This window comes from Engystomops pustulosus, chromosome 3 (genome assembly GCF_040894005.1).
Source record: "Engystomops pustulosus chromosome 3, aEngPut4.maternal, whole genome shotgun sequence".
In the NCBI taxonomy this organism is placed as follows: domain Eukaryota; kingdom Metazoa; phylum Chordata; class Amphibia; order Anura; family Leptodactylidae; genus Engystomops; species Engystomops pustulosus.
In genome coordinates this window covers 123,328,327-123,353,231 of record NC_092413.1, presented here as the reverse complement: position 1 = coordinate 123,353,231, position 24,905 = coordinate 123,328,327, and the positions used below count along the sequence as shown (strand labels likewise).

Sequence of the window (24,905 nt, the reverse complement as noted above, 5' to 3'; positions counted from 1 at the left end):
GTTTTGTCCGACTCCGCTTGTCTGTCTGTATCTGCTGTTTGTCCCTCAGTGTCATGTATCTCCCAGAGTGACCCCGCTTTCCTTGTCTCAGACTTGTGTTGGTTTTCTGTGTACCAGTGTGAACACTGGTCTATATCCAAATTCCTGTTACCTGCCCGATCTACCATTAAGAAACCGCAAGATGAAGTAAGTCTTCTCTGTCACCTTATAGGGTCACTTAGGGACCGTCAGATTCCTGATAGTGGCCATAGCCCGCTGGGACATCGCAGGGTTAGTTTGCCACCACTTACCCTGTCTGACAGTTAGCACCTGGTTGTGGTTGTGCTGTTGCTGGACAGGTTCATTACATGAAGAACATTTTATGCAGGCTATGAGCCAACTTGAGCTAACACAATAAATGTGGCACTCTTTCAGACTGCCCTATGTTGAAATTTGGACTAAATATCATGCCGTAACCCCCATGATTCGCCCAAGCTTCCTGGCAAAAGTAGTGTAAACGTGTATACACTTTTATAAGTTACTGAAACAGAGAATGGATATCAAAGCATTATTGAAGTCTTTATTAAAATGGCTATTGCAACCTGTAATAAGGGGTGGATTGTAGGATGAGCGTACCCTCTAGCCACACAGGGCACTTAGAGATGTAACATGTTTTATCATTCCTCCTTTGCTTCTATGGTGTCATCTGTGCTAATCCATGCTAATTTTTTTCTTGCAAGTCCAAACATAGGGGCAGATTTATCAAGCTGCCTGAAAGTCAGAATATTTCTAGTTGCCCATGGCAACCAATCACAGCTCATCTTTCATTTTACCAGTGCTCATGAATATTTTAAAGGGGTTCAGCTCAGGAGTTCACCATCTTCTTCCTGGTGTATGTAAGTGCATTGGTTGTGACACAATTTGAGTATTAAATCCTGCGCTCAATCTGAATCAGTCGGATCGTCCAACGGCCCACCCACCGATTTCTGTCGCACAAAAGCCAGCGCATGCGCCAAAATCCAATTGCGTGTGACACAATCCCCTTCTAAATAGCTGTTATAGCGGTGCAAATCCTGAAAATTTCCAAAATCTGACGAAAGTGCGTTCCGCAGACCCTTAGTAAATAAGCCCCAATATGTTTTCGAATGTGGTTTTAACTTATCATTATGGATGAGGTACATATAATGGTAGGTTGCTACTCTCTGCAGCATCCCTACAGTGTCAGCATGCGCAGAACTCCGGCTTTGGAGCGCACTGAGAAGGGATCGCACAAAACCCTGGACAGTGATGAAGAAGTGCTGGTAGGATGGATTTTACAGGTTACTTGTGCGTGGAGTAGCCTCTGTTCCTGCTCCCTTGTGAGGCAAAAGAAATGCCTGCAACACTGTAGAGATATTGCAGGGAATAGCAGCCTATTGTGGTAAGTGACTTGGGTCAGAATTATGTGTTGCCCAAGTAGTGCCAGGATACTTCTAGAACAATTTAAACCAGAAGTAGTCATTTTGCTAAGAACGTCCAGGAAGATTTATTGCAAGATAAAATTCTCAGTTCCATTCCTAACATGATAATGACTGTTGATTACCACTTCACACTGTTACAAACTTCATTAAGAGTATAGCCTTAGAAAATTCTGTAAGAAGCATTGAAGCATTGGGGCTTATTTGTCTGGGCTTCTGCACCAGAACACTGCCATAGAAACCCTTAAATAATTGTAAATGCTAGCGTATCGCTAACACTTATTTTCCCTTTCTGCCACCTCCACACCAGGTGGACGTGGAGAGGCGTGAAGGAGGTGTGGCCAGTGGGGGAGAGGTCTGGCGCGGGTGTTCCTGTGAAGAGTCGTTGGCTAGAAGGACCTAACAGCTAGTTGGCTGGTAAGACCTGGCTTGAAAAAAATGCTTCACAGCCACCTGACAGATACATCAAGAGGTCTAAACATCTTGATGTATGCAGCTGCATCAGAGGGGTGGCAGGTCTATCATATACCGGCACACAAGTGCCAACATATTATACATAACACCCATTTCTCCAAGAGCAACTAATACATCTCGCCCTAGGACCCCATTGTACCTCATCTTCCTCCAATCCTTTAGGTTTTTACAGATTATGAGGCTCTCTCTTTTTTGGAGTTAAAATTCTGAATAGATGTTTTTAAGGGTTTTTTTTACTTAGAAGGATCAGAAGATATTGAAAAAGCAGAAGTATGCTTCACAGAGATGCGGAGTATATGAAGAAAAACACACTAAATATAAAAATATGAATCTTCCTTTTCCAATGGGTGCAAGGATTCTAAATTATTTTCAACCACCACAGGCTCATTTATCCTTTCCTGCATTAGTAGAGGCTAATCTATCCAGCTGGAGTCACATTTCCTGGCAGCATTCATTCTGAATTCATCCAGCAATCTTCCATCTTCCTCAAAGGTTCACTAGAGTATATTAACTTTCTAAATTCCAAACTGTAGAATCAGTAGTGTTTAATCATAAACTTAACCTTTCTAGACAAATGTCTTGCTTCAACTGAATAACTTCATTGCTTGTGTAGACCGTCAATGTAGCCTATGTGCATGTTCATATCACAGATGCTTTCTGATGCTGGAATCTGCAGATATATTTACATTTTCCACCTTTAGTTTACCTGACTTCTGCTGGCACCTGCTGTGGACAATACATTAAATGGGGGTAACTACTGTGAATATTTCATCAAAGGGGGCATCTACTGTGGATATTTCAATAAAAGGGGCATCTGCTGTGGATATATCCTTAAAGGAGGTTGTGCTGTGGAAATATCTTTAAAGGGGGCTCTGCTAAGGACATAATATTAAAGGGGGCTTTGCTGTTTACATTTAATTATAAGGGGCCTCTGTTGTAGACATTTCATTAAAGGGGAGCTCTGCTGTGGACATTTCATTAAAGGGGGCTCTGCTGTGGACATTTCATTAAAGGGGAGCTCTGCTGTGGACATTTCATTAAAGGGGGCTCTGCTGTGGACAATTCATTAAAGGGGAGCTCTGCTGTGGACATTTCATTAAAGGGGGCTCTGCTGTGGACAATCCATTAATGAGGTGCAGCTGCTGCTGGACATTTTATTAGAGTAGCGTCTGTATTTCCTAGGGTGTATACTTACGTCAATAACTTTTCCCAGTTTTTTTTTTTTTGGTAAAATTAGGAGCCTTGGCTTATACGTGAGTATTTACAGTATGAGGGGGAGCTCAGCCACTATGCCTGCGCTAACAGTAATGCTGTGTTCACAAGCGGCATGGTCGTGCGAGTAGCTAAATCTGCAGGAATATTCGGTGCATTGAGTAGCCTTTGTCTTGGGAGCTCACATAAGCTACTCCACATATTGAATAGCCTGTGCAGGTAATTATCCTATACACCAAATAAAGTATTTAAACTTTTAAGAAACATTCCAGTAAACAGTATAAACAGTATAAAGATGAGGCAAGCATTCAGAATCTGCCACTGGAACTTCTAAGAGAAGTATATTCCAGGTTGTAGATTTACTTTAAAGACACAATCTAAAATGAATGCCTTATCTTCTAAAAACAACTGATGGATTGCAGTTTTTTTCTGAGCAGTCAGGAACATTATGCCCCTGGTCTGTTAGACAATTCCTGAATGAAATTTGGTTCCTGGATCTCTTATTTTCAGTCCTCTTTTTGAACCACTTTGGCATCAGTTTCCACTCAAGCTGTTACCAGGAAAAACATTTCATTTTGGCTATTACTTTAGCTATGAGAGTTGCGCAATTTCTTAATTTTGCATTTAGGAGGTGAATGCATAAATAAATGCAGCATATATACATGTCACGAAGGGCCTTGTGATTAGAGAAGACAAGCACTAAGCAATGTTTCTTGAGGTTTATTCCAATACAGCAAACAGGTTGCATACCAGCCATGTCCTATGGTAGAGCCGCTGCTTGCTCTCCAGATAAAGGTTCATCAACAACTCTCTTACCATACAAGTTTTCAAACAAAAGCTTCACACCCAAATCCACCTCTACTTTCTCTGCTAACTGGTTGTCACCTGGTAGGGGAGTAGTATGAATTTATTAACCTAGTACAGCAGACCCCCACTGGAGCTGACTTTTGGAGGAGTGATGAACATTTCAGGACTAGAAACTTCCACAGGTCAACAGTTACACACATGATTATATGTGAATGATTATAAGAGAATGCAAATGATGATATATGAATGATTATAAGGCAATGTAAATGATTATATATGAATAATTATAAGAGAATGCAAATGTAACATACTACAAAACACAGATTAATGATATATTTTATGAAATATGTCATGGCGTACAGTGACAATACAAATAAAAAGCAGAAGCTGGCACCCATCAATCTAGAGGTTGCATGTATCCTTTATTTTCTTATCATATGCAACATAAATATTAGAAACCTGACAGAAACGGACCATTTTGAACTTACACATGCAAGAGAAAATAATATGTATTAGGAAAAAGACTGTTAGCGCCCTGTGGTATATAATTATGTCATAAAGAAGGTGTTGGCTCTGGAGCTAAGGAGTAGGGATTGAGAGTGGGTGTCAGCTATAATACAGCCTGCTCTGACAACAGCAAGTGGTAAAAACCACCAAATGAGGATATTTCAGGGATATTTCCATTTGGGCATTCACATTTAATTTAATGAATCTGCAATATATGTACATTTCTTAAATTGCATGTTTTTTTTTAAAGTGTACCTGTGTGAAGATTATTTCCCATAAATGTGGCTATGTTGTTGGATATGACCACCCCAGCAACATGACAGAGGTTTCCAGGCATGCGCTATTGAGGCGCCCGGCTACCTTGATTCAGCGCTCATTACCACAGGACACAGGAGATGCAATTACTCCCAGCCATTTCATATGCAAAAACAATATGTTTCACTCCAGCAGAGGTGGTTGTATCCAAAGACAACAATCTCGTTTCTACCCATATGGTTACATTTATGGGAAACTATCTTTACACAGGTACTTTTTTTTTTAATAACATCCAATTAAAAAAAATATATGTCTATGGCAAATAAATTAAATTAAATGCCAAAGCCAGAATGAAAATACCCCTTTTAAGCCCCTAGTCTATAAAAAATATTTGTAACATTTAGACAAAACCCCAATTGGCTACGCCTGCAATACAATTGTGGTGTGCTGATATTTAATCATGGTAATAGAAGACCTAGTGAGGGTTCTCACAATGTAAATACAGAGCTCCTTCTCTCCTGGTCAGAAGTTATTGAAGCTGCTGAACTTTGCTGTTCTGAAATATTTCTGTAGTGGGAACAGGTAAGTCCCTGTTCTATGCTGTTTTGGTAGCTCTATTTAGCTCCATGGAAGTTATAGCAAATGCTATAGAAAAGCCACAATCAGCTTCCTTCAATTCCGAAGCAGGTGGACTGTTCTTATGTCAGCTGCCATTAGCTTAGATATGAGTAACCCTTAAAAATCAACATTGGCATGTTGTATTTATAATTGACAAACATTAATAAGCATTTGTTTGTATGTCTGCATAATTTTAGCATAAAAATGTCAATAGTTTGGTGTCATGCATGTTATTCTGAAGCCAAAAGCTTTATATTTGCTTCAAATGGTTTTAATACCTCCAAGCTGAAAATAATCATAAAAATCACCATTGCAAGACTCATGAATCTTAAAAAAGGGCAAGTATCCCCAGGAGGGCTCTAAGGATTTTACAGCTTTCATAGCAGATTTGAAAAATCCTTTGAGGGAGGTTCTTGTATTTCCAGTGTAAGCATATCACGTGTAAGTCTTGCACACTGCTTCGATAATCTAACAAGCCTTTGTTTTTTCCTTCTGATGTATTCCATGTATAACACCCTCTGTACGTGCAGTGTAAGAATATTGGTTTGTCAGCAATGCACTTGAAGTCAAAGTGTGATGTTGCTATGCTCTTGTAGGAATCTTAACATCACTCATGTAGCACTCTTCTAATTAACTGTTAATTTGACTAGTGGGATTATCCTGATTTTGCTTCCTATGCTTGGAATAATAACATATAAATTGAGAACACATACAGAACTATAGATAGATGCCATATATAGAACTCTAACCTATTACTTATTTTGGCCTCAGATAATGTAAGGATTTTTCATTCAAAATGTACATGAACGTCGTCTTGCTAGTCATTGATGTGTGCGCAATTTGTTTCTATGGGCTCATACACAAGATCAGCCTTTACTACTGTAAAATGACACACAGGCTACAAACCGAACACATTTTTTAAAGGTGCTGAAATAATCATATGATAAGGATTGATAGATGTAAATCATGTTGCTAAACTGCATAATTACCAGCAAAATCTTAAACAGTGAAAAATGGAGATGCAGATTCTGGTACAGAATTTCATGTAAAAGATATGAAAAATGTGCTTTAAAATGTGTATGTATCAGTAGGGTAACTTAACATATTGCAGAATAGCTGCAGCATTTACCACAGTGTAAATCTCACAGCCTTTCTCAGAGCAACGTATGTGTGCAGTGCTGCTAATTTGCTGCGGTGGGGAGCTAAACCTTTGGATTACTGAATGATTGGTTGAAGCAGGCCCCGTGTCCCCTGACACTTCAAGGCTAGATAGAATAATTGGGGAACCAATGACCACAGCAACACAGGAAAACTGGAAAACCCTTAAAGGAGCAGCACTAGTATCCAACTAGGAGCCCGTTACAATTTGAACTCAGGGGAGAAGTGATGGTGTGTACTGAAGCTCAATGCAAGGAGACGGAAAAATTAAATATTTCACAGTCCTGCTGTTACTACACACAAAGGTATAGTTACAAAGATCTCTATGGCTCCTACATAGCTTTGCTTCGCAAATGGCAATAAAGTGCAAACCCTTTTGTGTGCATTGTTTCTATATGGCACAAATATTAACACCTAACAATGGAACGTGTTGTCGGTAGAATGCTTGGTATTTACCAAATAGCAATTCACTGCGTTATTTTGCCTCTTCAACCCATGTATCAAATACTCATAATATATATGTTCCTCTAGATATGATATATAATACCACGCACATTTACCAACTCAACAGAGAATTAAGATGTAAGGCAGGATTTTTAATATGGTTATTAAAACATTGAGAACTGTGCAGGTGGCAAAAGCTGCATTTTTATCTTGGCATTAGAGGAATATGATTATTCATATGCCATTTGAAACCCTTATAAAAGCATAGGATTCTGAAATGAGAGCAGTAACAAAACACGATAACAGGAAGATACCAGCTCTAGGCTATGAATAGACTGAATAATCCTATCCTTCCCTTGTGGTTCAGCGAGCTGTTATGTACTGCAAAGGAGAAATATCAGATTTGCTATTAAGGGCTGAAAATTTGAAAGGAAAAAAAAGAGCCAAATAGCCATAAAAATGTAGATCCATGCATATACACACTGTCAAAGAATGAATTATAAGGAAATGGAATGCAGAAATGTATGTTCTGAATGGGTTCAGATTGACTAAATGAAGATAATTCGAATTCCACCTGAATAATATAGTCAATGGTATCGGTATCTTAAGATGTCAATACCATTGATAATCACAGCAGTTTGGCAGGGCACTTGCCCCAGAGCATGCGGTACTGCCCAGAAAAAGGACACTGTGACCCACAGATGCATCCTTCAGTCCAGGGCACATCATTTATTCAGGGAGACTCTGGCCCAGATATATTATTGTGTCTGTGCCAGTTTTTTGTCTACATTTGCTTGAAAAAAAAAATTGTATTTGGAGTCACAGTTGCATTTTGGACGCCACATTTTAAAACTGTGAACATAAAGGGGCCTGTTGGTGTGTGTTCCTAGTTTGTGTCACATTTATAACTGCTATCCGACACAATTGTGTCGCAACAGTATGAAGCCAAGTGCACCACAAAAAGAGGGTGCAACTGTGTGCACATCCCGAAAACAGACCAGATTTACTAAGAGCATGCACCACTGTTAAATAATATGGCACAAAGTGCAAAATAGAGAGGTAAACTGCACTAAGGCAGATTGCACAGCGAGTTCAGTTGTTGCAAAGTATATAATTTATATCTACAGGGACAGCACTGCTCAGTGACGGGTCCATGTAATATATGAAGGGGCATAGTGTGGTCGAATGTTGTATGCGGGATGTATGTGATATTTGACGTCAGCACAGCATGGCCAAATGTGGTATAAGGGTATATGCTATAGATTCTGCGGTCACAGTGAGCTCAGTTACTACGCGAGGGGTATATACTGTATCATATATAGCGGATCTACATATAGGTGATATGGGCGGGCCCTACATGAAGATCCTCCATGAGTCTTTAAAAAAGAAAATTGCATGCTTAACCCTGGCTTCCTCTTCCTCAGCAGTCGTCTCTGCTGAGTATATGACATTAAAGGAGGGCTCTGCTGTGGACATTACATTAAAGAGGGCTCTGCTGTTTATCTTTCATTAAAGGGAGCATCTACTGTGGACATTTCATTAAAGGGGGCATCTGCTGTGGACAATTCTGTAAAGGAGGCATCTGCTTTGGACATTTGGTATTTACAGTATTAGGGGGGGGGGGGGTCAGCTGCAGAGCACAGAGGCCAGGCCAGCCTGGGGTAACAGTTTACATATCCTACACTGTCTTGGAGATCTAGTCTGGACGGTAGTCAGGGAAGATAGTTTCATGCAGTTAGGGAATGTAATTGGCTTTCCTAAATAGATAGGTTATAAGTGCACATAAGAGCACATTTGAAGTTCATCATTAAATCATGCTTTTATGAACAGTACAAGATTAAGCGAATAGAGTCTTTAGAGGATATAGAGTACTATATAAGTCATTACATCCAGTTCGGAAGCTGGGGGGGCCTAGTTGTGTGAAAGGTGTGGGCCCATGGGACACTTAATCTTTCACTGGGCTTAGCTGTTGTATGAGGGGAATATATGATATTTGAAGTCAGCACAGCATGGTCAGATGTGCTATATTCTATAGATGCTGGGGGCACAGTAAGGTCAGTTATGACGCAAAGGGTAAATACTGTATCACACATATGAAGGAGGCATGGCATGGTCAGTTATTGTGTGAGGGGTATATATAATATATGCAAGGGAAAATAGTTTGCTCAGTTGTTTTGTGAGGGGTATATATTGTATAAGTGGGAGCATGGTACCATTAATGTTGTAGGGAGTAGATTTTATATAGGAGTACAGTGTGGGGCATAAGTGTACCTGGATTTTTCTTAGGGTTGCAGGGTTGTCAATTTTTAACTGTCCCATAATAATTTATTTGGGTTGACAAAGGATGCAGCCTCATATAATTATTTATGTTGGATCCAAGGAATCCCAGTCTAATGTAGCGTTTGGCTATAAGGTGCTAAAGATATTCTCTAACCGGTGAAGCACAATCGCCACCAGTAAGTTGGTAGATACCACTTTTACCAGTGTCTGATCTGTAGTAACAGACTAACCTTATAGTGTGACATACAATTATATACTCCTCATATGCAATGTGATGATATACTTTAAAGCGCATGTGTCATCAAAAAAAAAAAAAATCACTTTTAGTTCCATTTAACTATGCTATGCTGATTTTAAAAATACCTTTGTCAGCATTCTGAAGCATTTCAATACTTTAATATTGAAATAAATATAATAGTTTGTTTCACATTACCTGCATTCATACCGGCAGTATATGGTGATTTCAGGGGGAATTAATCTCCTTATAATATTTATTTAAAATACATTTTTATACCAGATAAAGTAAAATGGGAAACATTTATTTATTACTGCAAGTTTAAGCCAGTTGTCCCTGGATAGGACCATTCCTGCACTCCAGCAGCACTGGCCGCACATGTGCTATTGAGCCCTGTCCTATTCAGTATTCATTACCACAGGACGGCTGCGGGACATGTAGTAACTCTCGGCCTATTTCATATGAGAAAACAATTTGTTGCTTTGTGCAATCACTATGGCAGAGGTGGTAATATCTAAGAGCATTGATTTTGTTTCTAAAGTCAACATTTGTGGAAAATGTTCTTTACACAGGTACAGTTTTGTTAATAACACCCGATTGAAGAAATGTATGGGAGATGAATTCAATTAAATGTCAATGCCCAGTTGAGAAAACCACTTTAAATACATGAAGCAGCTAATAAAATGCTTACTAACCTTAAGTGCTGAAAATTATTGACTTTGTCTAAAAGACCAAGTTATTGATTAAAAATATTTCCAACATAGACAATACAAAAAACAAGAAAGATCATTTCCACATTTACTATTATAGAAGATTTGTAAAATTAGATTTGGTTGATAAGAAAGATTGCATAATTACTCCTATTTGTTTACCTAGCCATTTAATTTTCCCTGGACTTCAGTTTGCTACTTCCTGTGATGTCACATACACAGCCAGAGACCTGCCTCTCAATGTTACTTCCCTTGTTTTGTAGGGATTTGTGGAGTGGTGATGGATTTTAGAGGAAACAGTCAGTGCCACCTTATACTCTTATTGCATGGCTGTAGACAAACCAAGCAAAGGTGGAACCAGAGGTATATTGGCTACATTTCTGGTGCACATATTCGTGTGCACTATTCTGTGACAGCACAACTTTTCTGATGCACATATTGGTGTGCGCTATTCTTTGACAACACTATTTTTCTGATGCACGTATTGGTGTGCGCTATTCTGTGACAACACTACTTTTCTGATGCACGTATTGGTGTGCGCTATTCTGTGACAACACTACTTTTCTGATGCACATATTGGTGTCTGCTATTCTGTGACAACACTACTTTTCTGATGCACATATTGGTGTGCGCTATTCTGTGACAACACTACTTTTCTGATGCACATATTGGTGTCTGCTATTCTGTGACAACACTATTTTTCTGATGCACTTAATTGTGTACACTATTCTGTGGCTACACAAATTTTCTGATGCACATATTGGTGTGCACTATTCTGTGACAACACTACTTTTCTGATGCACGTATTAGTGTGCGCTATTCTGTGACAACACTACTTTTCTGATGTACGTATTGGTGTGCGCTATTCTGTGACACCACTCCTTTCCAATGCACGTATTGGTGTGTGCTATTCTGTGACATCAGTACTTTTCTGATGCAAGTAATTGTGTGTGCATTTCTGCAACACCACTCCTTTCTGATGCACATATTGGTGTGCACTATTATGTAACAGCAATACTTTTCAGATGCACATATTTGTCTGTGCTATACTGTGACAGGGGGAACTTTGCAATCAAGATATGATTGATGCTGATTTTTCTGGAGTTGAATACTATACAGGGACAGGACCTTCAAGATCTTGCTGGATGATGCAGTAAATGCTATTAATCCTATCTGGTGTTTGCAGGTACTGCTGTATAATCATCTGTAATCACTAAGAATATCTCTCCACTGATTCAGTTCTCTTATAAGGGCAATTCTTTCAGATATCCACCTGTCTCTTATAATAGGGACACAACAACTAGGTGTTCTGGACAGGGCAATTACTGCTGTTTCACAAGTCCCTGCCTAGCTGACTGACCCTATGATGAGTGGGAGGCTCTCCCTAGCTATCTGCTATGTTTAATGGTGTCTGTCTAGCCCAGCCCATCACAGGGATGCTTACATGTCTGTAGTTGCTAAGGGACTGGAAGCTGCTTGATTGGCTGCTTCAGCAGTCGAGCAAGTAGCCTTGCACTTTTTCCCAAATAGGGACTCAGATCCAGAATAGTGACTCGTGGATGCCAAACCTGTGAAATTTAGTACAAACCCAAGCTATGTATTTCGAGTCTGCTCATCACTACTAGTCACATATTTAGTTGGTGTTCCAATGCCTTCAAATGGGGAGGCCCTTCAGTGTTTGAATTAAGTACACACTGGTGCTCCTCTCTTCGAATGCTAGCAGTTTTGGCTGTTATATGATACCATAAGGCATTGTGGATACCTGTTTGTCATCAGATATGTTGATGGGGTCAACTACAAATCCAGCAGTGTTTTTCTATTTTTGTAGGTATTAGTTCTTGCACCTGTTAATCTAAAGTGAGATGTAATCTAACCTTAGATGAACTAGCAGCATAGCATAATTCACAGGATGCATGTGTATGTAACTCAATGCCTGCAGATAACAAAAGTAATTAACTAAGATCATTCTAGTGCAATATAATACGATGCTCCAGATCAACACTACATGAAACAGTGCTCCAGACATGCCAGTGATAACACCCTGACATTTCTGTGATTTAGAGTCATTTAGAGTTTCCTCTATCTAAAATATGATCAAACCATTTATAGTTCTTTCTGGAACCATTTCCTTACATCCTTAAGGGTGAAAGGAAATGACTCATGGCCTGAGCGAAATGGAAAAAAAGTGGGGACTTGGACATTTCAATGTTTTTGAAATGGAGAGCACTGTGGAGAATAAATATTTTAATATTTGGACTAATCTAGCATTTTTGGACACAGGGATCACAAGTTTGTGATTTTTTTTTTTTAAATTGATGTTTATATCTGGGAAAGGAGGTTGATTTGACATTTTTAATTTATTTTTACTCTTTTTATAGGCTCCCTATGCTACTTGAGCCCTAGGCTTCTGATCCCTGATACAATATTCTGCGATACTACTGTACTTCCTTACTGCATCAGAAATACACACTGCATCTTGCAGGGTCTACTTCAGATTGTTCTATGACAGGTCAGGGAGAGACCCCCGACCATGATGGCAATGGATCAACATCCACTGATGACAACATGTGGGTTAAATTCCCAGCCAATATGGCAGCCCAAATGCTGGCATTAACTGTAAGTATTAATGGTGGGTATTTACTGCATAATACTCTTGCATGAAGAGGGTTCAGGCCACTTGGAAGGTTTACTCACTGGGGAAATTTTTAAGAATTCTGGAGTGTCTCTTGCAGGTGTTGACTTTTTTTGCGCAAACAGGGCTTTTTGGGAGTATTGTTAAACTTGTAAGTGCATTATCCTGGACTGAAGGTAAATTTGCGCCATGAAATGGTCAGCTTTTCTGGAGTGCACTTAGTTAACCAACAGCAAAATGTCACATCACAAAGCATACAACTTTCACCCCTTTTGTCTAGTAATTTGAAAAAGGGTTGCAAATTCTTATAATCCGGTTGCTTTATCCATAACATACAAGTAAATGGACCAATGTAAATGATGAAGAGGCTGCAGTAACCTCAGCCACTTCCAAAAAGCTGACCACCATTGTGAAAACACAAAAATACTTCAATTCTGGCTTTGTAAATGTAAGCACTGGATATGGCTATTTTTTTTTGCTAAGAAATTGTAAAAAAAAGGTCATGGAAAGCTGAGTGTTCACAGTGGAGCTCACTCAGATAAAAATGACAATCACAACAATTATTGTTTTGAATTTTATTGAAAGAACAAGATAACACAATTTAACACTGTATAGATTCCTTCTTGAGGTTCACTGACCTTCATATGATGAGTCAGTGTGATTGAATCAGGATAGTTTTACTGGCTCATCACCTAAGGTTAGCTGACCTAAAGACGACACCATTCTGATGTTGAAATGTAATGTCATGTTCTCTAAATTAAATCTATTGAGACACCTTTAAGAGAACATTCTTTAACTTGAAGGCAACACAACTCTTAATATCTAACTTGCTTAGACCTTCTACAGTAAATTGATCCTAAACAATTTAGGGCTCCAGTAGCTGGTATACTTTGATACTTGTTTCTGACCCATAAAACGGCTAAAAGTTGTCTGAGCTCTGTTGATTTTTTAAAGACTAGATTTTTTTGTTTTTAATTTCTAAAATCATAGACATTTTAAAATTTTAGTTGTATTATCATTTTTATTTTATCATCCACTGATATTTGTATTATATTTCATTACAAATGTTTTACTTTTTAAATTCAGGTCTATTTGTATTAACAAAACAATCACAGAAATACCAAATTCATACAGTTATGTTTCACCTTAAAACATTTATAAAAATTAAAGACAAAAAATGTTTTTCCATCGCGATAGAGCCATAGCCTTTTTGTACTTCAGAGTATGGAGCTGTGTAATGCATCATTATTTGCAGTATGAGCTAGCTTTTTAATTGACTATTTTGAGAACTGTACAGTTGAACATTATTTTTCGTTTCGACATTCAGACATATATATTTTGATATATCAGGTATATTAGAATGCAGGGACATCTAATATGTTTTTAATTTTATTTTGTCTATTATTATACATGAATTCAAAGGAATGAGCAGTAATTTTCATTTTATCTTTTTAAAATTTCTTGATGACCACTGTAACGGTATTCTACAGCAGTAGACAGTAATTCTTTCCACTGCCTTCTGGCCGAATGCCTGGGCTAATAGATGACTGGGTAAGAATAGATAAGAGATAAAACAATCTTATGTTGTTGTTCTGTTGTGGGACAAAGTGAAACAAAAAAAAGAAAGTTTTATGTATTAAAAAATAAAGTCTATAAATAAAGTTTTTGTACCTCCACACCCAAGCCAACCCAGGCTACAAAACTATAATAGTATTTATCCCATATGAGAATCAAAACCTTCATGAACCCCTAGTGTCCACAAATAATATCTACAGGTCTTTTCACAAAAATAAGCCTACACATTGACCACTTTGACAAAAATTTGAAAAGTTATAGTGCTTGATGCTTTTTCCCCCCCAAAATATTTCATTATACAACGGACGGTAATTTTAAATAAATTTGATATTGCTATATGCGTATTGACCCAGAGTTAATATGTTGTTTAGGGTGGACTGTAAAGGCAGAAAAATTTGTTAGAAAAAACGTCAGATTTGGACAGAAAACGCTAACAGGGGTTCACCAGTAGGACATATGAAAACCAAAATTGTACTATTAAAAACTACTTTTCTAAAAACAAGACCCCATACAGCTATAATGGAAGAAAAAAAGTGATAGCTTGCAGAAGGAACTGACCAAAACAATGGCTGGGGCATTAACTCGGAAAACATAGGGAGATAAGGGGTTATATTTTAAACATTTTTTTTTTACTTTTTTGGCCGCTGATGGCTTGTCATCTGATGGCATCTGGTGTCTGATGGCTTGTACCATATACTGCAATACAACTATTTGCAGTAGATTGTAAATACCAAATATACTCGAGTATAAGCCTAGTTTTCTAGCACAAAAAATGTGCTGAAAACCCAAACTCGGCAAAAAATATATCAAAACTCACCTTTCCGGCTTCCCCCGCTGCTGGCTATATACTGAGGCAGGGGGCTGGCTATATATTGGGGCAGGGGCTGGCTATATACTGGGGGATATGGGCTGGCAGGCTATATACTGGGGGGCAAGTGCTGGCTATACACTATGGGGCAGGGTCCGGCAGGCTACACAATGGGGAGGCTGTGACCAATGCATTTCCCACCCTCCGCTTATACTCGACTCAATAGGTTTTCCCAGGTTTTTGTGGTAAAATTAGGGGCCTCAGCTTATACTTGGGTCGGCTTATACTCGAGTATATACGGTATACTGCTTTTCTATTCTTCCGGAGCTTTTGTGAGTCTCATGGCTATCATGGCAAACCATTGGTTCCCAATACACTACCACTATACACCATCACAGTAATACACACTGAGATTGATGGCAGTCAATGCAAATATACTTCTGATAAGTTAGCAGAAAACATGAGTGCAGAAAGGTGTGTATGGAAATTTCTACAATGTCGAGAAATACACGGTAATACTAATCTCTGCAGCTGACTTTTACTGCCCACGTGCCCAGCACAACAGCAATGCAAAAAATGTTTAGTAGACAGAAAACCAATAATTGTCTTTTTCCTGCCGGCAACAAAACAGACTATATTGGACTGGACATCATTTCTGACATCTTTAATTAGAGAAGAACAAACAAACAAACTACCCCATGAATAGACAATTACTGAATGTTAGAGGTAGTGTAATCTATAAGCTAAGAAGCTGGTGAATTAGAGCAAAGCGAGAGCTCTGCGCTGCATTCTGGGTCTGGTATTACTGCTCAGTAACATTCACTAAAATGCTGCAAAAATAGAGATGTGAAAAGGGAACACTGTCAGTACCGCATAGCACTAAGATGTGCTCAGAACTCGTCCCTGTGTCTTATGGGTAGAAAAAAAGACTAGCAGAGATAATATGTAGATGTTCTGGACAATTATCTAAACCAATGGTTACTGTTAAAATTGTTTCTGTACATGGAATTTTATCTTTTTTCAATTTCATATACCATATGCCTGTGTGCACATTTGAAGGTAAAGATAAATAAAATTACATGTTCAGAAACCATTTTTACAGTATCCATTGGTTTGGATGGTCGTACAAGGATCATCTACACATTAAAAAAAAAAAGATGGCTTATGAATAAGAGTGGAAGAGAACTAGACACACAATAAAATAAAAGGTTTCCTCTCCTTTAGTACTCATGCTCACAAACATATTTTTTTGTGCTAGCCCGTTTTTTGGCGGCTGGCTGTCGCCCCCATGTAATCATATGGACTTATACACACAGCTGCAGTTTCCAAAGCCTTGTTTATGATCACAGATCACTGAGGAAAAACTCAGAGCAGGTCCTATTCTTGGCTCTTTACGGCACTACTGTCGCGTCTGCGCCTGCTGTCTCCTCTATCCGTGCTGGTGGGATTAGATGACACTGAGTTTTTCGTCATCCTGCAGTCTGAACTAGGTTCTATGGCTGTCTGACCTAATATCTGCCACTCCCCTCACTGATTCAGTCTTGCAAGAGTTAACACTGTGGACCTGTAATTGATTGCTCCTTCCACCTGTGGCAGGGCCTAGGTTCTCCATAAGTGTCCACCCAATAAGTAGGTAGAGACAGATTGGGGGTCTCAGTGCCAGGGCTCACTGTCTTTCTTTGTGTCTTGCCATTACAACTACCCTCCCATAAAAGTCTACGGGAATGTGAAAAATACTGAAACAACACAGGTACAGCTGTAATAGTTATCGCATGTGTCTGTAATGAAGCTTTACTGTTAATATTGGTTCTAATGACAATCCAACATTTTTAAAATCCAATTGTCACAGAGACCAAAAAAGTTCTGTCTTGGATTACAATGATAAAATATACAGTTCCGACTTACATACAAATTCAACTTAAGAACAAACCTACAGACCCTATCTTGTATGTAACCCGGGGAATGTCTGTATAATACATGTGTCGTCCATATTTGTGTATCATTTGCTAGGTAACATAGTAATGTGACACTTCAAGCGGTTGGCAAAAGCTACCGACATCATTTGCCAGCCTTCCGTTTTTTTTTGGGAAGGTTTAAAAGAATGGATGACATACTAGTGACACTTGGACCATTTTCGTGGACATGTGGATTAGAAACATTGAAAATACTGAACACAATAACAAAATGGAATGACAATGGATGAGAGATTTGTTGTTTCCAGGCAGAAGGAAAAAATGTGTGTGTACATGTAGCCTTAGCCGAAGTTCTTCAAGAATTTCGATAAACCAAATGCTGCTGTAGTTTCCAGCTACAGTTCATCTACACATCCGCAGGACTATAGCCCCTACAATGTGGCTGCATACAAACACCTCATACAGGAGATGTTACAATTATCATTGGAAATATAAGACATTTAGAAATAATCTTATATAACGGGTGTTTGGCAGTGTTGTCTGTGTTCTGGCAATCTCTATAAATAGCAATCGTCATCATATTTGCAGAATATTGATAGCGTATTGGAAATTCCCTGTAGCTTTGCTGTGCATGGTTATTATTAGAATTCAACATCTGATTAAGGACACAGTATAAAAGAATTGCTGCTTTCAGCAAATATCTATTACCATGTTCACAGTTAGCTGCAGATAAATTACATATAACAAATATAACATTTCAAATTCTGATGATAAATTATGTACAAAATGTGATTTACTTGTGAATTATAATAATAGTAATACAAGTGGAGATAGTACGGCTAGTTACACATCACCTTTATATCAGTAAGGAACTCCCATGTTGTTTGGTCATTCTCCACGATTATCCCAGAAATGAAGGTAGTATTTGAATTGTAATCTATGGACAAAAACATGAAAATAGTTTATAGATATATAGAGATTAATCTAACAAATACATTATATTTATATATATATTGGATATATACTGTATTATTAAACTAACAAATAAAATTTGTTAGTTTAATAATATATTTGTATTAGTTTTGTGTTGCATGGTTTACAGTTTCAAAAAAATGGAAAAAAGCATCTCATACTTAAAGGAGTATTCCCACGAAGACATGATTCTTAAATATACTCAGGATAACACAAATAGACACAAACACAGATATAATTCCAACCTGTCTCTATCAGTCCTGATTAGTGATGAGCGAGTATACTCGTCCGAGCTTGATGCTCGGTCGAGTATTAGCATACTCGGACCGGCTCGTTGCTCGGACGAGTATTTGCCCTGCTCGATAACGAGCATTTAATTAAAAAAAAAGAAGTGAAGAACAATAAAAAAATACAATTAAAACATTTAATCGTTTAATTGAAGAAAACAGTGAAATAACACAGTGCAGAATAGATTGCAGATGTTCGGGAACATCTGTGATCTGTTCCGGAGACACGCGTGCAGAACGGTGTTCTCCACAATAGTATTTGAAGAACAATATGTGTAGAGAACAACTTGCAGATGTTTGGCAACATCTGCAAGTTGTTCTCTACACATATTGTTCTTCAAATACTATTGCGGAGAACACCGTTCTGCACGGGTGTCTCCGGAGCAGATTGCAGATGTCCCGGAGACACGCGTGCAGAACGGTGTTCTCCGCAATAGTATTTGAAGAACAATATGTGTGAAGAACAACTTGCAGATGTTTCCAAACATCTGCAAGTTGTTCTCTACACATATTGTTCTTCAAATACTATTGTGGAGAACACCGTTCTGCACGTGTGTCTCCGGAACAGATCGCAGATGTTCCCGAACATCTGCAATCTGTTCTGCACTGTGTTATTTCACTGTGCTCGGTCAGTTTGTCATTTTACTGAAAAATGCTCGGGTCTCCCATTGATTTCAATGGGGCTCGTTACTCGAAACGAGCACTCGAGCATCGGGAAATGTTCGGTTCGAGTAACGAGCACCCGAGCATTTTAGTGCTCGCTCATCTCTAGTCCTGATGTTTACAAATTTGTCTGTCCCTGGGTCTGACTGTAAATCTTCTGGCTGTGGTTGGATTCCTCTCATGAATAGCTTCTCTTGTCGGCACACTACAGTGACCTCTGCATGCTCCTCCCCCCTGCATTACAAGACCAGCTCAGACACACGGATTTCCTGCTGACAAGCAGCGGTGTGCAGACACTTACTCTACTAGCTACAGACAAGATAAGGTCTTTATCCAGGAGGGAGGCATATATCAGAGCTGACTCTGTGTGTGTTATAGGTTAGTGCAGAGCTGAGAGTGTCATTTTGTTTTATATCCTTCTCATGGGTTTTATCATCTCTCATCTCTTATCTGTCTCATCTCCCTTTTTCCATTTGTCAGGCACTAGTACAATGTTCAGAACCTGTACCCTGATAATCTAAGAACATTGTCAGCTCACAGCATCTCATATCACAGAGGGATCCTGAAGTGTCTGCTTACAGAGTTCCCCTTCACACTCTGGAATTTTACGCTGACCATCACTGAGTTATAGTAGCTAAAACAGCAATAAAACTGAGTAAAGGAGTTAGAAATGATCTCTACTGTGTAAACATCAGTAGGGGATTAAAATTTCTGTCATGGGCAAACCCCTTTAAAGGCTTGTTTAAAAAAATAAAGTCAAAATGGAAAAACTTTACATGAAAAAAGCAGAACACACCATGAATCAATAATTGTACAGATATATTTTCTGGTATGATAAGAATCTTGAATCACTCTAGAACCCCACTGAGCTGTACAACAGTTCTTCAGTTCATTGAGGATTGTCTGCATTTGAGTTGAGGTTGGACTTTGACGGGTGTACATTTTCTGGTGCGATTGGGAAGATCTTTGTGAGGAATCATGACCCAGTTTTAGTGAAGTTTAACTGTTGGAATGATGGACCTTAAAACAAAATTTGCAAAAAGTTTTCAAAAGTTGCAACTTCACATCTGTATTCAGGTGATAACTCAGGGAACACTGCAAAAAATAGACAATAGCAAACTTCGAAGGGAGATTGTCTTAGGTACAAAAAAAGTTGCAAATGAGCACACGCACCATGAAAAGTAAAAAAAAAATAAAGAAAAAGGCAAGCAAAAAGTTTGATACATGTGCCCTTTTATTTCAATCTATGCGCATACCCAAAAACAAGTAGTTTGGAGCAATGCATGTAGGGTAAGTGGTTGCAAACTTCTAGATGCCTTACCAAGCCAACTCAATATCCAGAAAAATAAATTGCAATGAAGAAGCTATGTTCTACCTTCTCAATGAAGGCATTTCAGACTTAAAAAAAAAACCTTCATGGAGAAGGTAAATGCTTGGTGGAATAAAAAAACACATTATTTGGAGCGCTGCTTCATTGCTATTTATATTTCTGGATATGCATGTGAACACGTGAGCAGTTAATCACATATTCAAGACCTTTAACAAAACAAAAAGACAAAGTAACAAAGTTAAAAAAAAAATTATCATTAACAAAAGATTTATTTAAAAGGTCCCTAATGTATCCATTTCATATAAAACTAAATATAAGTGTAGAATTGTACTTTAACCTGCGCCAGTTCCATGGGATGGGGATAGAATTTCGGGGCTCGGATGGCACACTCAGTACAAGCGGAAAATTAAATTCAAATGTTGATGAATTTTCTTTTCTTTAAGATTCAATCTGAATAAAATTTATCAACATTTCAATATAATTTTCCACTTGTATTGAGTGTGTCATCCAGACAGACCCAGCCCTATCACTTAGATGCTGTCTAGTATGGCAACTTGACACAGATGATCTCTTCTTTCTGAAGGCAGCACCAGATGACGCCAATTTAAGGCTCAAAGTAGAGTTGTGTCTGGATCTTGTACAACTCAAGACGGTGAGCACCATTTCAGCTTCCACTTTAACCACTTATTCATAGAATACTACACCATCAGTGCTTTCTTCCTGTCTTCTCTGTTCCACCTCCCATTTATTCAAACATTTCCATGGGATGGGGGTAGCCTGTTTTATGCCTCTTCAGGAGGTGTGACTTTTTCAAGGCTTGTATGATAGAAATGTTCTGTTCAAGCTTTGATAAATTCCTCCCATTGTATGTATTGCTATATCTCCCTTGATGCAAAAGTCTATATTAAACATTTATCTACCATTTGCATTTATGCATTATGAGCCAAACATACCTTGAGAATGCTGAAGCTACACTTATGCAGAAACATATCTTATTTAATCCCTTAACCGAGTGGTTTTGCTGAAAAAAACAACTATAAAATTATGATACGGAGACTGCCCCACTCCTGTGGCTGCCTTGGGTGCTTCTCCTCACCCTATTTATGCACTGCTTCAGCCTTGTCTTGCCCAGCATAAGCCGTGAATACGTCATCACTATGTTGTCCCTGAAAGGCAGAAGTAATCAATTGCTGCACCATTCCCCAGCTGAGTCATTAAACTCAGGTTGATCAGTCCTGTCTGGACAGTTTAGGAAGTTCCGTGTGTAATGTGTTTATGTAGGCTTTCAATGCATTTTATGATTTTTTTTTTAGCAAAACCACTTGGTTAAGGGATTAAACAAGATATGTTTCTGCATCAGCGTAGCTACAGCATTCTTAATGTATTTGTGGCTCACCATGCATAAAAGCAAATGGTAGATTTCCTTTAACGCATCATTTGTCTTGCCTCCATCATCTGAAGAGTTTTTAATCTAAGCAGCTTCATAAAAATCTGTGCATCTCTTGGAATTCTGCTCCTCTAGAATTCGTACATGTGCCATCACTACTTTACCATGCAAAGTTACATTCCATCCATAATTTTTGTGTTAATGTTTTCTTTGTCAGATGATGTCAGCAGTGCTTCTAAGCTTTTTTGACTCCATCCTTTGTACCTCCTACAGCAATGGATGGAAAGCTCATCCAGAATACTTGTTCACATTCCTGTCGCTTCTCATCTCCAAGATAAATGCATTCCAATGGACTCCTCCTTCTGTTTGGTCAGTGTAGTCCTCTCCATCAGGTATGGTAGAGACAAGGAAGTTATCATCCAATGGTACATTTTCATTAAGAAGTTGTTCAGACGGTGGCGTAAACTCATTAAAACTTTCAAAGTCTCCCCATGTATTGGTGATCTTAGGTGATGATTTATCTTGTGTAGAGCTAGGGCTCCATCCTTCATTGTCCTTCATGGGGTTAAGGTAAATATAAATACCAAAATATACCCAAAGTCTGTGGAGTCTCTAGATGTAGATCTAAAAACACAGTGAGCATACAGAGCTGAGACTGGGACTACTAAAAACTAAAAAAAAACAAAGTAAAAAAGTAAAAAAACTGATGTAATTAAAATGTACCCTGCACCAGTTCCTTGGAATGGGAATGGCCTGCTTTACACCACTCTATGCCTAGGAAGTGCAACTATTTCAAGGTTTGTATGCTAGTTCTGTTCAAGCTTCGATAAATTCCCCCATTGTCTGTATTGCTATATCTCCCTTAGTGTCAAATATAAATCAAGTCAAGCAAAATTGATTTGTCAGTGTTGAAATTTATTTCAAATTTCCTGTAGAGATTGTGAACAAAATAAAGATAAGCAAAGGTTTGGCATCTACTAGAAGCAGAGACAAGATAACAATGAAATAAAATGCTTTTTTTTGTCTAACAAGTGTTGGTGATTGTTAATAGTGACCACTTGTGGTTTGTTTACAACAATATTTTTCTATTGTGCTGAGCAAGTATGGAATGCACTTCTTACATATGATACTAGAATCCAGCTTCTTGGGGAATGGATGATGTATCCCTTCCCCCTGCTTTCAATCTCCTGGGTCAGAACCTTAAGCAGATTTTCAAAGGTCCTGAAATGGCTCTTGTGTACATGTGTATTTAGAGCAGAAACAAATATATGAGGATTTAATGTGTGAAAGTCCTACTGAGTATAACATTTGGTGGATAGTATGGGTGGCCAATGGCCTCCTAGAAGGCTTGGGCCCAGGCTATGGTCCAAACCACCTATATCAAAATCCACTACTAACTAGGGAAGATTACATTTTGGTTGCTATAATCCTGGCCACACTGTGATAGCAAAAAAATGCCCAAAATGCTACTGCAAAAAATGTTGCTCATTTGGGCCCATCCACCTACAGAATTGTTAAATGCCTTTCTAACATAATTGCATAATTTCTAACTAATGCATAATTGACATAAAAAACATTTTCTTTTCATAATTATTATGAAGTACAGAGCCTGTTAAGATGTCTGGCCCTGCACACAGAAATGTAGTGCAAGGGATATTGGAATAAATATTATTAAACAAAAAATATTTGTCTTTTATTTCCACTGGCTTGTTTCCTAGTAATGAGTATGATATCTGAAATCACTTCTAAAATGTGTACATACAATGGAGAGGAGGCTAAAATTCAACTCCTTATACACTTAGAAACATGATAATTTAGTACTGTAAGCAGATAAATCACTCACATGACTGCCTACAGGAGTAACTAAAAATATCATCTCCTTCTCATCTACAATTGAAACCAGAAGTTTACATACACTATATAAAGACACATATGCATGTTTTCTCTTATATCTGACATTATATTTATTTACATTTTCCAAATGCCATAAAAATGATAGAGATTTTTTTTAGGCATTTATAATACTTTCCGCAAAGTCAAAAGTTTAATACACTAATTTTTTTAATTTTCTGGGACAGCCCACATGATGATGCCATGTCTTCGGAAGTGTAATGGCAGGACACAGACAAGGACAGTGAGCCCTGGCACTGAGACCCCCAATCTGTCCGTACCTACTTATTGGGTCCCCCCAAACGGAGGTCAATAACTGGGCGACGTTCCCTCCCTGGGTAAGGTGTGAACACGTAACAATACAGACAAACAAACACAATAAGCGAGGAATACAATCCGAGTCGACAACAGCGGGGAGATCAGAAACCAGAAACTAGAGAATACAAGAGAAGCTAGTGAACACAGCAATATAGCAGTTTGACCAGCAAGGTCTGATGAGAGTAGGCAGGTATGTAAGGCAGTTCCCGGACATGCCTCTTGCAGAACACTGGAGGAACTGTCAGGCTAGTAACTCTTGCTGTGCAGGGCTGAAATGCAAGGAGCAGGGTGTGGCTCAGTTAATCCAAGCTACAGTTCACACACAAATTAACCCACCTATTTTGCCAACTGCAGAGGTTACAGTACCCCCTATCTTATGAGGGGCGACTGGACCTTCACCATTCCCACAGAGGTTGGGAGGAGGGCAAAAGTCCATCTTGAGGGAAGGAGTCTTACAGCTGGCACATACCTTGCTTTCGGCCACAAAATCACACACTTCCTGTGACCATGAGGGCCACCAATAAGACTGAGTCATAAGACACTTGGTGTCAGCAACACTAGGATGTTCCGGTAACACAGAACCATGAATCCCCTCTAGGACCCTGCTGCAAAGATTTAGGGGTACATACAATCGATTAGAAGGGGTGTCTCTGGGTGCCAGGTCTTGACAGTTAGCAATAAACTTAGCAAAGATTTTTTCAGGGAAACTCTCAGAGGTATTGGTCTGAGCATTATCTTGCATAGTCTCATGCACTGGATGAGATAAGCTCAAATCCCCTTCCTTTGGGCACTTAGTACTGGGGAAATATCATTATTAAATGAAATATATTATTGACACTGCCAACTCTTGGTCCAGAAATTTAACACAATCCAAAGAATACTTAGGAAACACGTTTCTCTATACCTGAAGGGTAGAAACAAGAAGTGAAGTACAATGAGAGGAACACTTTAGCCCCCATTCACGTAACTTCCCAGAACTCCAATCAAAAACAGG

General features: G+C 38.7%; 1 protein-coding gene across 4 annotated transcripts in view; it reads right to left on the bottom strand.

The window, feature by feature from the left end:
• The window catches only part of CNR1 (cannabinoid receptor 1), a 60,581-nt gene that overhangs the window by 16,074 nt on the left and 19,602 nt on the right, over nt 1-24,905 (bottom strand). For 3 of the 4 annotated variants that reach the window (XM_072141976.1, XM_072141979.1, XM_072141977.1), the window contains exon 2: nt 17,919-18,001. The exons of the other annotated variant lie outside the window; for it this stretch is intronic. Coding sequence is in view for 1 of the 3 variants with exons in the window: in XM_072141979.1 (XP_071998080.1) it covers nt 17,919-18,001 (83 nt within the window). In the remaining 2 variants the exon portion in view is untranslated. The remainder of the gene's footprint in view (nt 1-17,918; nt 18,002-24,905) is intronic. 4 annotated transcript variants of the gene reach the window in all.